Below are 16,160 nucleotides of genomic sequence, written 5' to 3' on the forward strand. Positions count from 1 at the left end.
ACTTTAGTTCCATATAATGTCAAGTAATACCCATGACAATGTGTTTGAAATAACAGTTTGACTCGGCTATAATTCAAGTGCAATTTTATTACATTCCGCTTAGATCCATAAATATTAGTTTTAATTTAGATATACTTTGAGTGTTGTGTGTGGTATATAACTTAAAAGTGTGTAGAACAGTGTGTTGACTTAGGAGTAGATAAATCAATACATTTTGTTAGATAGACATAAAGGTAGTTAGAAAATCTGTTGGCGTTTTCGATTGATTCTTACCCACTGTCAGGGCCAAACACAAACAACTCAATTCACTGCTCTCACAATTCCCACTATAAATCCTCGGCTGCCGAAAGAAACGAGCCAAGAACAGGGCGTCAGCCGTCCTCGATGATTCAATTTTGTATTTGCCTGGTTGTATCAGAGATTAGTGCCCCGAATACTCACATAAAGGCATGTACTGTACTGATCTGAGCCCCCGCGGCGGCATCGAGTCTGTGGCTTAAGTACCATTTGGCAAGATAAACAGAGATTTGGTTAGAAACGGATTTCGATTGCCTCTAATCAGCTACGGGATTAATATTTTTTTATTTTTGGTTTGTGGTGGTTGTATTTTTGATTATTTATTTTCAAGAGAGAGAGAGAGGAGGAGGAATACGTACGTTGGGATCTGGATCGCCGAGAACCCTACAAAGCCTGGTCTGCTTACGGGAAATTGTCATATCATAGTCGTTATATGCATACGTACCACAGAGTCGTGATCTTCTAACATTAATACGTACCCAGAACCGAATACATAAACGACACTCTCATAGGACGATTCGAAAAGGAAACGTCGGCCGGAATGGATACGTACCCAAGCTATATTATCTGGATTATCTAGTATGTAATACGCAAATCTGCCAAAACAACTAACATTGGTCCGGTTTAAAGGATATAGTCACCTCGCCATACTCAATACGTACCGAAGCTGTGCGAAAGCGGCTGCGAAAGTGTGGAACTTCAAGTGGAGAACGCTTTGGGGTTACAAATCAAATCAAATCATATCAAATCAGATCAGAGCAGTGATAGAGTGTCAGAGTTATATATGGTGGAGGCTTACCCCAAAACGGGACGACAGCGATGCACAACACACGTTGACTTCGACTGGGAGAATGTGATCGCGAGCTGAGAAGAATACATGGTCGAGTGTGGTCATGTTTGGTTGGGTTTCAGTCAGTGTTACCAACTTGTAGCTAGCTATACAACACACAAAATATCAAATATTAAAGGTATCTCCTGCTCTGGGTCTTAATAATTTAGTCTTCTGAATCCTAACCGAATTACTCTAAACTCAACTACAATCGGCAACACTGCGGGTTCGTTGGGTTCGCTATTTTCGGTTGGGTATCTCTACGTGCCGAATACTTTGGACTGGACGGGGACTATCGAATTTCAATCGTATTGCTTCGGGTACACGTATCGTATCTCTTACACTTTTTCGTTTGGGTCAAGGGCTGGACTGGGTTCGGTTAACATGGGATAGCAACAGCGTTTTCAGCTTTATTGGCTCTTAAGAGGTTGGAACGCAAGATCAAAAATATAAATGATTAAAAATTTACAATCGTAGTTGTCTCTGCACATTGGAGCGCCGAATGTATGGCTATGGGTTGCTTTATTGATTAGCCTATGAATATTCGTTTGCTGTTGTTTTCAGTAGTTCAATTGTGGTGGCATTGTAGTTGTAGTTGATGTGATTAATGCTACGTACGTGCGCTGGGCGGGATTCTAGCCTAGCGGCGGGAGTAGCGCTCGCGGGAGTAGGAGCGTCTGCGCTGTCCGTGTCCATTTCCGCCGCCGCCGCCGCCCCCATCCCTGAAGTGGTTGAAGTTTCGGCGTTCCCGTGGCGACCGGTCCCTTGAGCGTGAGCGGCGTCTGTCATCCCGGTGATGGCCACCGCCTCCTCCTCCGCCGCCCCTGTCGCCGAAGCGTCCTCTGTCGTTGCGTCCGTGGCGCTCACGATCCCTCCTGCCATCGCGTTCTCGTTCGCGGTTATCTCTGCCATGGTTGTCCCTTTCATCGCGCCGTCCTCCACGTTCCGGGGCTCTTTCGGGTCGTTCTGGACCTTCCGGCGCCTCCTTGGGCCGCTCGCCACCCTTCTCCTCAGGCCCGCGGCCGTTGTTGGGTCGTTCGCGCTCCGCGTCCCGGAGCCGCTGGCGTTCTCTGGAGCGGGAACGGTGCACGCGGGAGCGGCGGTCCAGTTCACGGCCACCTACAAAGTAGCGATTGCGGCCACGGCCCTCGTCGTCGCGGTCCGTCATCTTACCCGTCCGCTTGAGCTCCGCCTTGCGCGGCGCCGCCGTCTTCTCCAGCTCGATCAGCTTCTCGCGGATGGTTAGGAAGCCAAGATGCAACTTACCACCAAAGTGGTCCGCCAGCCGGATGTCGTTGTCGTGGATGCCCAGGTAGGCGGAGCAGACCTCGCAGACGCGCAGCTTCTGCTGCTGGTAGGTGGAGGCGGGCATGCTCGTGCGGTACTCGTGCTCGGCCTTGATCTTCTTGGCGCGCAGCTCCTCGATCTCCTTCATCAGCTCCATGCTGTCCTCCACTTCACCGGCCTCGCCGAGAGCCTCGGCCTTGGCCAGCTTCTTGCCGATCTCCTCGGCCAGGCCATGGACGGCGTTGGCCTTCTCGGCCACCTCAGCGGTCAGCTCCTCCTGGGTCTCCTTCAGACGCTGCTTGGCGGAGTCCGTTCGGCGATCACAGTCGGCGATGAAGGCCTGCAGGTGCTCCATGGCCTCGATGTCGTAGTAATAGTCGCGCGCCTTGGCCGCACTCTCGTAATCTGCGCGGAAAGCCAGGTCATGCACTTTGGGACACTCACCGAGATCCATGCGCGTGGACGCCAGGATGTCGTGCGGACAGCAGTCGAGCAGGAAGGACTTGCAGACCCTGGTGTCCGAGAACTTCAGCTGGCGCTCGTCGCCATTCCGCGTAGTGCCCATTAGCTGGTCCAGCATTGCTCGCATCTGATCGGTGGCCGACATTTTGTTGCTCGGCGCGCTCATTTCCTTCTGGCCGGTAGCGCGTGAAAAATGCTGCGGCGATGGCAGTGACGGCTATCTCGCAGGCTATGTGACCGCTAGCGTGCGATGCGTGTGGAAATCCTCAATTTTCACTCACTTTTTAACCACCTAGGAAAAGTCGTGTGTGTGTGTGCGTGCGTTGGACTAAAATGGGGTAGTGGTGTATTAGAGCAGTGTTGCGAAGCGCCGGCGGGGCGATACGTGTGTGGCGAGTCATGGTCTCGGTCACGGAAATCACTGTTTTAGTTTTTAGCGGAATTAATTAAAAACAACAAGTATGTATACTATGTGAGATAATGTGGTACTTATCGCACATAACCTATGACATATGTTATCAATACTGAATTTCACATTATTTTTATTGCATATATTAAAAGTACATAGTTATTATAATCTTTTTGAGCGTCTACGAGAAATGCTGTATTATGTAGTTTTCGATTTTCTTGGCCACTGTGGATATTTATTATAATTAATTGATATGCTTAAAAGCTGTTATTAAACCTTATATATATATATATATATATATATATATATATTTATAAGGACCAAATTTTTGATATGTGTTTTTTTTATATTACATGGTATAGTAGTATAAACATAATTAACACATCTTTAAAAAATTACCTTATTTCTAAATGAATAAAAACATTTTAATTCCCCTCGCTGTTCTAAAACTATCGATGGGTCCGCCGCATCCTGTGCTAAATATCGATGGGCTGGCGGTGCCATCGCTGAACCACCCCCCTCGGCGTTGTCCAACACTAGGCAGCAAAACGTTTTTATTGAGGCGATATTTTTTTGTTGTTTCCTTCGTTTTTTCGGCGAAATTTTGTTTTAAAATTAATTATTTACCGCTCGCTCGCTGGCGCCCACGATGTCCGATGACGACGATATACAGTACATCAAGCGGCAGCGCACTCTGCACTACGGATCGCTCGAGGAGTCGGAACGAAAGCGGCAAAATGCCGCGGCGTCTGGGGCGACGGCAGCAGCAACAACAACAGCGGGAACGCCGGCATCGTCTGGTGCAGAAACAAGAACAACAACAGGCACAGGCGGCCAACTGGAGGACATAGATTCCGATGAGGATTACGAGGAGTCGACGAAGAAGACGGGCAACTCTAAGCAGGCGGGAGCGCCACCACCCACTGCCGCCACACTGGCCAACAAAATCGACGATGACTACTTTGATTTGGAGACAGAAATGGAGCGGGACAAGGTGGCGCTCCTCGAGGAATTCGAGCGCAAGAAGCGGGCGCGCCAGATAAACGTCTCCACGGACGACACGGAGATCAAGAGCAATCTGCGCCAGCTGAACGAGCCCATTTGCTACTTTGGCGAAGGACCAGCGGAGCGACGAAGGCGTCTTAAGGAGCTTCTCGCCGGCCTGGGCGAGCACGCCATCAACAAGAAGCAGTACGAGGAGGAGGAGCGCAAACAGCAGCAGCGGGAGCAGGACCAGGCCACATGGTATCACGAGGGACCCGACACCCTGCGAATTTCCCGCCTCTGGCTGGCGGACTACTCCCTGCCACGGGCCAAGGATCGCTTGGTGCGGGCCCGCGAAGCTCTCGAGGTGCCCAGTGCCACGCGGGCTGGCCGGATGGTGGAAATGCAGAAGAAGCTCCAGTCGCTGGCTCCACTCTGCTCCCAAGTGGGCGACACACGGCCCGTGAGCAGTGCCGCCTTCAGCGCGGACTCCACACTCCTGCTGACCGCCTCGTGGTCGGGTCTCTGCAAGCTGTGGAGCGTGCCCGACTGCGAGCTGAAGCAGACACTGCGGGGGCATGCCAGCTATGTGGGTGGAGTGGCTTTGCGACCAGGAGTCAAGGCGGACGAGGAGAACGTGGTGGCCATGGCGTCAGGCGGTCACGATGGCGCCGTCAAGCTGTGGGGCTTCAACAACGAGGAGTCCATCGCCGACATCACCGGTCACATGCCGCATCGCGTCTCCAAGGTGGCCTTTCATCCGTCCGGCCGTTTCCTGGCCACCGCCTGCTACGACTCCAGCTGGCGGCTGTGGGATCTGGAGCAGAAGACAGAGGTGCTGCATCAGGAGGGACACGCCAAGCCAGTGCACTGCCTAAGCTATCATTCGGATGGCAGTGTCGTGGTCACCGGCGGACTGGATGCCTTTGGGCGGGTGTGGGATCTGCGCACCGGGCGGTGCATCATGTTCCTGGAGGGACATCTGGGTGCCGTTTTCGGAGTGGACTTTTCGCCCAATGGATTCCACATTGCAACGGGGTCTCAGGACAACACCTGCAAAATCTGGGACCTACGGCGACGCCAGCCCGTCTATACCATTCCCGCCCACACCAACCTGATTTCGGACGTGAAGTACCAACAGGAGTGCGGCAGCTTTCTGGTCACCTGTTCCTACGACTCGACCACCAAGATCTGGTCCAACAAGACGTGGCAGCCGCTGAAGACGCTGCAGGGCCACGACAACAAGGTCATTTCGGTGGACATCGCGTCCAATTCGCAGTATATAGCCACAACTTCGTTCGACCGCACATTCAAGCTGTGGTCGCCGGATAGCTGATTTTGATACCATTACTTTATTGTACTCGCCTGTGAGCGCACGCAGACAATCTCCATTTGCGATCTGCCCGCTGGGCACGACTTACTCATCCACTGTTTTTGTTATTTCAGAGACAATAGCCCAAGACAGTTCTTGCAACCATTTCAAGTTTTCGTTTTGTATAACACAATTTGTTGTTTTTGTTAGGCGAAAGGCAGATGCAGCGATGTTGCATTTCGTAAATTTAAGAATTTTTTATTGAAATTGTTAATAAAAAACACATTTTTGGTAGAAAAGTGAATTTTAAAGGGTTTTTTGTGGGTTCCATTACTGTTTTAGGAAATATGTAACTTACTGATGGACTTTCATGAATCGCTGGGAATCTCATCAAAGACATTTATTGAACTCCAAACCAGTCCAAAAACACCTTATTTTATTACTTGTATATAGTTTTCCATTTAATTTCTTTTCGTATATTTTTGTTGTATGACAAACTTAGACAATTAATTTGAATTTTAACTAAAATTTAACTACCACAGATAGGTTGCAATTACATACATACATGTAAATGTATATGTCTAATATATTAATTACAGATATACATACATCGCGATATAGCTGTTACACATAGTTACACATAAGGATTTATCAATTTTCTTGCTGTTCGCACAATTCTCGATAATTCTCTTTTAGTTTTTGTCGTTCAATTACGCTCTTGCATGAATATTGATAATGTCTAGAATTTCATTTCTTCGTTTCGCGCTGAGATTTACACAGAATCTAATCGTATTTTATAGGCTTTATGTAGAATATGGAGCAGGGACTTGGAGCGGGATCGGGGGCTGGACGAGCGCGTTCTAATGTAGATTTTAATGAGGTCTCCCGACGCTCAAAGATGCCACTTAACTAAATACATAACTCTTGCACTAGGCTAACAAACTAGACAAAATGATAACTAATTAACAATTAAGGTAAACGTTTATTGGAAATCTTGCAGCAGGTGCAAGGCTCGTCTCCGTCCCGCTCCCCCTAGACCGTCGTGTCCGGCGCCGGGGTGATGGGCTGCTTGGACTCGGACGCCTCCAGGGACCTTCCGTTGGGCGTGGGCCCTCCCTCCTGGGGATCCTCTGGCGCAATGTCGATGCGGTGCGCCTTGCGCCACACCACCAGGTCCATCAGGAATGCCAGGAACATGATGCCAGCCGTGATTCCTGAGGTTAAAGGACGTTAAAACGAATATTATTAAATAATATTTGTGATCAAGATATCAATCAGTTCAAATAATATAGATTTTTAATTTTTTATAAATTCAAAAACTACGTTTTTTATTTAATCTTGATGTTAAAATGATATTTACATGTACTCTGTACTGCTTTCATTACTACATTTAATATTATTTCACTAAATTAATATTTTGAGTTTTCCAACCTATAAATATTTTTCAATTTATTAAAAGACTTAGGAATGTTTCCTCTACCTTATGTTAAGTCAGATGAAGGTTTAAACCTTTATATTTCCAGAGGTTTTTAGGTATAACCCATACCTGTAATTAGCCATGAGAGATAACGGACCTTATTGTTTTTAACTTAATATTGTTTCTTTCTCATTATAAAGGGAGTATTACGGAAAAAGTTTGAGGAACTCTTAAACTATGCTTTTCCTATTAAATGCAAGTGACCAAAGTTTATAATCAAATGAGGTAATACTGTTTATTTTTTGCCTTTCTTCCTCCTTAGACTCACCTAAGAAGTATTGCCTGAAGGTGTCCGCATCGTAGAGCGAACAGGCTCCGTGCTTGCCGCACACCGACTTCCAGATGAGGCAGGCGGAGTCCACCACTGCGCCGTAGATGATCGGACAAGGAACATTGCCGAACAAGCCGATGGCCGACTGTATCACACCCATGGCCATGGCCTTATCTGCGGGGATCAAGGTTTCGATTAGTGTAACATCTGGTCTCGTATCCCAATAGTCCTACCTTTGGGATGTGTACAACGCATGACGAGCAGCATGCTGCCCACCTCGGAGGTGGAATGCATAAATACGCAAATGGCAAAGATCAGTATAAAGTAGATGAAGTTCTTGCAGTCATTATCACAGTAACCGTTGACCGCCTCCGGAGCTGCAAGTGGGTTAGGGATTGAAGTTCTCTGGGATATCTTGGTAAATCAATAGATCTCACCATCTGGAATGCAAGCACAGTCGGAGTAGAGGGTGCGATTGTCGCTGGGCCGCAGCGAGGAGCTGCTGCATCCGGCGTGGCAGGCCGAGATGTACATCTTGCCGTCGGCGCAGATGGGCGCAAAGTTCTCCTTATCACAGGTACAGTTGAGGGCGGCGCTGCACGTGGGCTCGATCAGAGCGGGACTGGGGATGGAGAAAAGTTAGTTATTATAATAATTAAAAAAAATTAAACCACCATTTATATGTAAAATCATTTCCTTAAAATGCTGAACTTGTTACTAATATTTTTATAAATCTATATTTGGATTAGGGTTACAATTAATTATGACTTTTAGACAAACTTCTAAAGAATGAAGAATTTTTTTTGGAATTTTAGATGTGAAAAAAATATTTCAAATATAATCAGACATTTAATTAAAACACTCAAGACAACTGGTGATCCAAAAATGACCCAATTATTGAATTTTTAATAAAACTGAGGTTATTATCCTTTTGAAAATAATTCCTATCCAGTATCATTGGTATATATTATAGATAATCCTCTTTTCTAAGTCCAAAACAAAATTTTTTTGGCCATACGCTGACAAATTGTATAATATTTTTATGGAATATCATAAAACTATGTCAATCATTTGTACCAACTGATATGATCACAAACTTAGTCCTTTTTTAATAATACTTATGGGTTCCGACTTGTACTAAGGCCACTCCAAGTACTCCGTTTTCAGGACTCACCTGTTGCCATCGCTTGGCTTATAGCCGGCGAAGTCGTTCATGCTGCAGCCGATGAACATCAGGATGATCATACCCGCTGAGTAAACCAGGGCCGTGAAGGCGATCCACGCGGCCACGCCCCTGGCAGTGGGCTTCCGCTTCAGGATGAACAGGCCCGAGATAACGATGCCGATGCCCATGACCAGGATGCCGCAGAAGGCGGCTATCATGTTGGCATCGTAGGTGGCCAGCCGGAACTGGGTTTCCAGATACTTGGGCAGGAACGTGTAGAGACCGGCGATGGGCAGCAGGTGGAACACACAGGAGGCGGTGCGGAACATCAGGATGTCGTTGCTCAGCTGACGGCGCACAGTCTTTGGAAAGTCTGGTAGTGAGACAAAGTTAATTATAAATCACAGATCAGCATAAATAGTGTAACTTATATGGTTATCTTTCTGATAATCTTTATTCTCATTGGGACTATTTCTATAATGTGTTGAAACTGTAAAAACTATATTTATACTATATTAAAAGCAACACAGGTAATAAAAACGTATATTGCTTAACAATAGCTGACTTAACCACAGCTTATATAGGACTTTGACTTAGAAGCACCCTTATATCAGAAAGAATTAGAAATTACCTTAGAAAATTTCAAATAGTTTGATTTTGTATTCCTATATTATTAAAAACAAATTAATGGTTTGATAATATATTAGCAATATTTAAAAGATTCATGATTTTTAGGGAGAAAAGCGAGATACGATATTTAAGATGTTCCTTTCTTATAGATTTCGATCTTATTTTTATTCTATTTTAGAAGATCATCCAAAATTCCTCGCTCATCTTCAGGACTCACCTTTAAGCTTGGGCTTCTCCTCGGGCTCGACTGGAGCAGCTGGAGTGGCCGCCTGGCCCTGCGCCTGCTGCTTGCCCCTCAGCTGCTTGGGGAACGAGAACATGGCGATGGAGGCCAGCAGCATGAGGCTGCCGATGGCCACCGGTCCCAGCCACCAGGCGCCAATCCAGCGCGGATCGGTGGCATCGAAGCCTGGATTCGAGAAGTTCACATACCAGCGAGTGCAGAAGCTGCCGAAAATGAAACCCGAAGCGGGTCCCAGGATTCTCATGCCAATGGTGACGGCCATGTACATGGGCGACTGCTTGCTGCCCACATTGTCATCGATATAGGGAATGCCCAGGGTGGCCACGGCCGTCTGGCCAATCCCGGAGCTCAGCAGGCTGCCAAAGAAAATGCACAGCACGATGACGGTGATCTTCGAGTGGGAGGCCTGCTCCAGCTGGCGCTCCTCGTTGCACTCGCTGCCCGAGAGCGTTTCATTGCCGCCCAGGGTGCAGAGATTGGGATTTGCCTGCCAGAGGGAGGAGGAGGACTGCGGCTGCTGCAGGATCACACTGGAGTGCATAAGCTGCTCGCCGAAGATGAAATGGGGCAGGGCGCAGGAGAAGGCGGCAATGGAGAAGAGGACCATGCCGCAGGCTATCCACCTGGGCCGATGACCCCTTCCTGCGAAGTAGGTCAGCAACATGGCCGTGCATATCTGACCCATCTCACTGGCACTCAACAGGATACCCGTGGTCTTCGACTTGATCTGGAAGAGCTTCTCGATGGTGGTGATCACGGACACGAAGTAGGTCATATACATGCCCTGCAGGATGTAGGCCAGCAGGAAGACCACCATGAAGACATGTGTGGAGGCGAATCTCCGTGCCCACCTGGGTCGGCAGCCAAACAGGCCGCAACTGGAGCTGGACTCCGCGGAGGAGCTGCCATTGAGGTCGGAGTCGAAGTCGGACTCCTCGGACTCACTGGATCGAGGAGGTAACTTGTAGTTCCCAGTTAGGGGAGCCTGTTCGTGGGCATACTTTTCGCTGAGACTGTGCCCGTTGCCATTGCCATTGTTGTTGCTGCTCAGCAGATTGCCGAGTCCATTCTTCAGCTGGCCCAAATCCTCGGGGGCCTTCCACTCGTTATTGTTGCTCGGAGTGCTTTCGTACAGTACTGTACTTGGTGGCAGGGTTGTCACCTCCCCATTATTGGTGGCTGTGCCATTGTTGTGCTGCGACAGTAGGGGTGTGAAGGCCTGGCTGGAGTCCCGCCGCCCGCCATTCTGGTGATAGCCATTCCCATTCAACGGGCCATGTCCATTGCTGGGCTTTCCACCCAGAGATTGCACCTGGGTTGCCGCCTCCACATCGCCATTGCTCTTCGTCATCTTAGCTTTTTCAGGGGGTTTCCAAAAAACTAACTGGGACCTTGGTCTATCTTCGAGGGCTCTATTGATCTCAACTGTATAATCTCAACGGTACGATTTAGTGGACTTCCTCTATGTCGTCTTGGCTATTGCCCGTTCCATTTTCCTATCGGGAAATTGGGGTTTCGCATTTAACTCAATGTGCGTTTGCTTATTGGCCCAGAAAACGAGGTAGATTGGTTGATCTGGTCTCTGATAACAGTTCTATATTCTTTGTTGCAATATGGCAGTGGTGTGTCTGAAAATATGAAAGGAAGTGGGTTCTAAAAGAAGGTTCGTAATAAAAGAAGTACAAATATTTTAAGGTTAAAGGCCCACTTTGATGTAATTATTTTTTTAAATATTTTAGAAAGTCTTAATTAATGTATATTTATTTTTTAAAGATTTTAGTTTGCCAATTGCAAAGAAGCATTGCCGTTGACTTGTTTTTATTAATTATTATTAAGTCTTAACATTGTTAAAACAGAGGATATCATATTATATAACAGAGATTATAATATCATAAAATATTTCAATAGGTGTAACTCAATAATTATCCAAAGAGGAAGTTTATGAAAATATACATATATTTATGTTAATTGTATAATTTTAAAAGGAAACCAGGTTCTTTAGTGATATATTGTCTTCTTCCTCTCAACCAAAAAAATGACTTTCAAATAACAAAACTCATCAGTCACATTTTAATAGATCATATTTTGTAAATACATAGGTACATAAAGTTAAAATGTTATTATCACACCGGGTTCAGTAATTTTTTAGCAATTTTTAATTTAGTCGTATGTATATATTTACATATTTTTTAAGCTACACTTCACCTTCCGGTTTTAATGGAACTATATCGTCGAAATCCCAATGAAGACTGGGAAGAAATCGGAAAACCACTGGGCACACACACACCTTATCAGCGACAAACACATACACATGCATTTAAAACGCAGTGTATGAACAGCATGCGACAAAATACTAGCAAAAGCTGCAAATTTTTTAGATTGCACCATATTTTTGGCAAGCTGATAAGAAAATCGAAAAAGTTCAAGGTTAAGCTGATATGGAATTACAATCGCACGAGGCGCTTAGTTATACCTATTTAAAGGCTAATTAGTTCTCACAGCTATATATATATAACAACGAAGCAAATTATATAGTACCAAGTATGAAACAACTTATATCTCTCAACTTGTATATACAAAACAAATTTATATATGCAAAACAAATATTAAAACAGTTTGTCCAAATTCCCCTCTACTCGTATCTCATTTTTGGTTTTTTTATTTTTTTTGCACAACAATTTCAATGTCAAATATTCGCAAATTTCGTTCTAAATAGTTGTTGCTTTTGTTTTTGACTCAGTCATTTGCGTTTGTGTTGGCTTATAAAAAGCAATGACTGAATCCAATTTCACTTTCTGCGACGACAGCCGCTGTGGCTTCATTGCAATCACAATGGACTGGCTGCAGTCGCAAATCTTATCATTCTGCCCGACCTCGCTGATAAGGAAAGTGAAATTTCTGCTCGGTGTTAAGGGGAGGTTGGGACTGCCAGCCCACACTCCCAAATGCACAAAAATATAAACATTATATACAGAATATAATTCGGTTATTTAATAGACAACATCAAAAGGTCGGCAATGTAAATCCAAACAAGTCTTATTAATTAGAATGATTATATATGTTACTTTTAATTTGAAGTGCCTGTACGTTTAAAAATATATTTCAATTTCAACTTTGGATTTATAAAAGAAATATTTCTTGCATACTTTTTGAAACTATTTTGTAGGATTTCAGATTGGGAGAACCTTTTGCTTATAACTTTAAATATATCAAAATTGTTATTTTTATAACTGATTACAATATTAATATTGTAAACTGGGCTTTTTAACCGAGTCGGAAAAATTGTTGATTTTTTTCTGTGTGAAATCCACTTATAAGTTGTATAGGGAAAAAAGGGGAAAGAAATGTAGGAGTACTTAACATTTTTTTCCATCTTGGTCCCCAGGCGTCATAAACTTTGGCCTTGAAATTGTTGTTATTTCTGCTGTTGGGTTTTTTTCTTTTTTCCTTCGATTTTATTTATTGCGCATTTTGCGATTTTGATTTCTGTTTGAAATACTTCGCTGTTGTTCCATCGGAATGCGTGTGAATCGAGGGAACATTTATTTATGCATAATTCGAGATGAATGGAAGTAGCACGTGCTCAATTAGCATTTTTGATTTTGTTTTTTTAAAGGTATGCAGCGCTAATATGAGGTTACAAGATCGGAACAAAACAGCAAAAGGCCAAGAAGCAACGTTCCTTAAATAAATAAACCTTAAGACAACTATTTTTTAAAAAACTGTTATTACTTAATTGTATAATTTATTTTATTGGAATTCAGATACTTGGCGTAAGCTGGAGTTTAACAGACTCTTTAAAATGGTTTAGAAATGATAGGGCTTAAAGGAACAACAATAAAAATGTATGTATTTTTAAAAATAAAAAAACATTTTGAAGACCTACAAATATCCAGACATATGGTCAAGTTTTTCCGGTTTCTATTACCCTACCGCAGATCATTCATAGCTTTTTGTGTCTGTGAATATGAATTCGATCTGAGATAAAAATTGATGTTATACCCATCGATCACAATTAAATTTGTTTTGAGCTAATGGGTGGCTATCCATTGAAGATGTGTTTTGATATGTGATGTCAGAACATCTCATGAAGTAAATTTCCAACATTATATAGAAAATAGAGCACTTTGAGATAAGCCACTGGCTGTATCTTTATTTCCCCATCTTATCTATTTCACACTTTCCCACAGTGTTCTGTACTTCTTTGCGAATCTAACTGGTGACGTAGATGGGACCACAAAGCCAGTACTTTAGTACTCGGTTTCCACTTATCGCTGCCATCGCTGCGTAATCCTCAACCCACCCTCGCCCCTCCCGACTATGCAGAAGAAGCGTCTTAACTTTGGAGCTATCCCGATGCACTTGCTGGGCCCTGGTCTGAACCTGAACTCCTGCAGTTACCTGTTTGGTTAGGGTTTTGGCTTTGGTTTTGGTATGGGTTGTGCTGGGGTTCTAACTGCGGGCAGGGCTCATTGAACCCGGCTGGGAGCAACTGACCAGGTTGCGAACTATCGCCAGATGTTTATGTAAGACCCCGACGACCATCTGACCATCTATTGCCTTTAATTTGGCCTGATGGATGGTTAATTGTTCAATTTGCTGCAAGTGTTCGTTTGACAGACAAAGATTGCCGATTTATCAGTGTCAATCATAATAAATGCAATTAAACCACCCGTTTACGAAACTATCTATGAGGATAGGCCCATCCAGCTGTATACGAGATACGGGGCATACTGGTTAGGAGAGATCGATATGTAGATGGTGGCAGAGGTTTCCATTTCAATTGGACCCGCAGCTATCATCATAAATACTTTGTAAGGAAATCAACTCGCGGGCTTACACCAAAATACAAATGGGGCATTTTAATTACTTTGAGGAGTTTCAATCTAACTATCACAAGATTTTTAAAAATTCGAAATGACAAATTAATTAGAAGCCTAGTTCTATAACCATTTATAATGATCTTTTTGCAATGTTTATATATTATATTGTAATTGGTAATGATTGATTTTTGAGGATTTGTAAGAATTTATTATCTTAAATAAAACAAATACTTTTAGCAATTGATTTGGTTATTTTAAAACTAATATTCTTGGATATTTAGCAATTTGAAAATTCAATTTTCTGATCTGAGGCAACTTAAGGCTCTTGGGACATAATATAAAATTATTTATGGGATTGTGATATTAGATAACCAGAAATAGATGCTTTTATGTATGGTTATTCATTGTTTTTTGCTATCAATAAATCTATAATTTTATTTTCTTAAAATCCCAATAATATAAAATGCACTCCCTTGTTGTCTAGTGTAACAAGAATGGTAAAGCTGGCGAGGAAAAGGGGGAGATGCACTTTTTCTCTGCTCATAACGTGTGGATTTTCCGGTTTTCCTGGCCACTTGCAACACGTCTTCCCTCTTCCGTCTTTGGTCTTCGGTTTTCCTACTACGTAACTGAGTTATGTGTGTACATGAGCCGATGGCAGTGTATCGGTGAGCATTTGAATTGCGCAAGCGCAACTATTGCAAATTGCATACCAAGCAGCTCAGTGGCTGATGTTGCTGCTGTTGCTGTTGCTGCTGCTGCTGCTGCTGCTGCATGCCAACATGCAACAAAACCAGACACGCGGGCAACGTGCTGACTAGACGCTGACAGCAGCAACATCGCCGCACAGCAGCAACATGGCAACAAACAAGTGGCAAAGCCACAGCCAAAAGCCAAAGAAGAAAGCCCCAACAATGGCTAGAAGCGGCATTGAAAGTAAATTGCACACTCGACCAGCAACAGATGCCAGTTGCAAGTCCAAGTTGAAGTCGAAGTTGTTGTCGAACCTGCAGAAAAGAGCTTGGAAAAGTGGTTTTTCCACATTTCACTTTTAGCATAGAAACGATTTAGAACCCATGCTATCGGATGGCAACTTTTATAAGCTGCAAATCGCGTAGAAGAAATGCTCATTAATCGCCGGGAATTTGTTGATATATTTGCCCATCTACAATGTTCGAAACGCAAGACACTTATTTGTTTATTCTTGTTTTTATTCCCAGACATTGAGTCATTTTCTGGGCTCAATTCCCTAGGGTCTCCGATTCGCTGACCAATCAGATATATCCGTTTATTGTGCTTTGACTTTGACCTTCACATTGAGAACTGAAATTTGAACCAGAAGCTCGAATTGTGTAAACAAACTGTTGGACAGACACAAACAATAACAAAAAGTTCGGAACGTGGCTGTGACAAACGATTATAATATAAATCGTTGCTGCCCACTTATATACGAAGTGTTTTTATACATTATAATTTTTCAACCTAATTCGCAAGCGAAATTATTTCATTTTTGGCCCAGCAACAGGCGTGAATCAATTTTTTGTTTATTTATTTTATTTGTAATTCCTTTAATCCTATTATAGAATGTTAATTTAATTTTAAATCGCCACACTTCAAATAAAATCGTCATAAAACTTTTCAATCTCGGATTATAAAAATTATATTTCAGTGCGATCAAGATACCATAAAAATCCCACATGTAGGCGGTTACTTAAGCATGTGTCTTTCGGTACTTTAAACTGAAACAACCATGTAAAACGTCTGAATTTGATACATATAGATACAGTATGAGGTACATGATTCATGGCAACACAAAGGGTGTGGCTTTCTTGCCAAAAAAACAATGACAAAAAATACTTTAAAAATATTATAAGCAGCTGGTGAAACTGGAATCATTTTTTAAAGTGTTTTAGGAGTGAGTACAACAAAATTGAATTTAAAATTGTTTGTTTATAACAATAATATCTCAG

At 43.7% G+C, this 16,160-nt stretch overlaps 3 protein-coding genes across 5 annotated transcripts in view; 1 reads left to right on the forward strand and 2 right to left on the reverse strand.

The window, feature by feature from the left end:
* Positions 1-67: 67 nt before the first annotated feature.
* LOC108004808 (putative RNA-binding protein Luc7-like 1) lies at positions 68-3,216 on the reverse strand. The gene has a single exon (XM_036814723.3). The coding sequence runs from the start codon at positions 3,039-3,041 to the stop codon at positions 1,767-1,769; it is 1,275 nt and encodes a 424-aa protein (XP_036670618.1). The 5' UTR covers positions 3,042-3,216; the 3' UTR covers positions 68-1,766.
* A 584-nt stretch (positions 3,217-3,800) lies between these two features.
* On the forward strand, positions 3,801-5,884 carry U4-U6-60K (U4-U6 small nuclear riboprotein factor 60K). The gene has a single exon (XM_017067874.4). It carries the CDS (start codon positions 3,934-3,936, stop codon positions 5,602-5,604), a length of 1,671 nt encoding a protein of 556 aa, XP_016923363.4. The 5' UTR covers positions 3,801-3,933; the 3' UTR covers positions 5,605-5,884.
* Positions 5,885-6,041: 157 nt separating this feature from the next.
* Positions 6,042-16,160, reverse strand: part of Oatp74D (Organic anion transporting polypeptide 74D) — a 28,189-nt gene continuing 18,070 nt past the window's right edge. For 2 of the 3 annotated variants that reach the window (XM_036815420.3, XM_036815419.3), the window contains 6 exons: positions 9,341-10,995; positions 8,503-8,866; positions 7,766-7,950; positions 7,562-7,705; positions 7,326-7,502; positions 6,042-6,794 (listed from right to left, as the gene is read on the reverse strand). In XM_036815420.3, the coding sequence (XP_036671315.3) occupies positions 6,613-6,794; positions 7,326-7,502; positions 7,562-7,705; positions 7,766-7,950; positions 8,503-8,866; positions 9,341-10,718 (2,430 nt within the window). In that variant the 5' untranslated portion in view covers positions 10,719-10,995 and the 3' untranslated portion in view covers positions 6,042-6,612. Of the gene's footprint in view, positions 6,795-7,325; positions 7,503-7,561; positions 7,706-7,765; positions 7,951-8,502; positions 8,867-9,340; positions 10,996-11,549; positions 11,626-16,160 lie in introns of those variants that run through there. The other variant, XM_065864366.2, reaches the window with a different exon arrangement.

This window comes from Drosophila suzukii, chromosome 3, assembly GCF_043229965.1.
Source record: "Drosophila suzukii chromosome 3, CBGP_Dsuzu_IsoJpt1.0, whole genome shotgun sequence".
NCBI classification, from domain to species: Eukaryota; Metazoa; Arthropoda; class Insecta; order Diptera; family Drosophilidae; genus Drosophila; species Drosophila suzukii.

Excerpts from the sequence above, each read along its gene's own strand:
- LOC108004808 (XM_036814723.3), bottom strand. The coding sequence starts at position 3,041 with ATGAGCGCGCCGAGCAACAAAATGTCGGCCACCGATCAGATGCGAGCA.
- U4-U6-60K (XM_017067874.4), top strand. The coding sequence starts at position 3,934 with ATGTCCGATGACGACGATATACAGTACATCAAGCGGCAGCGCACTCTG.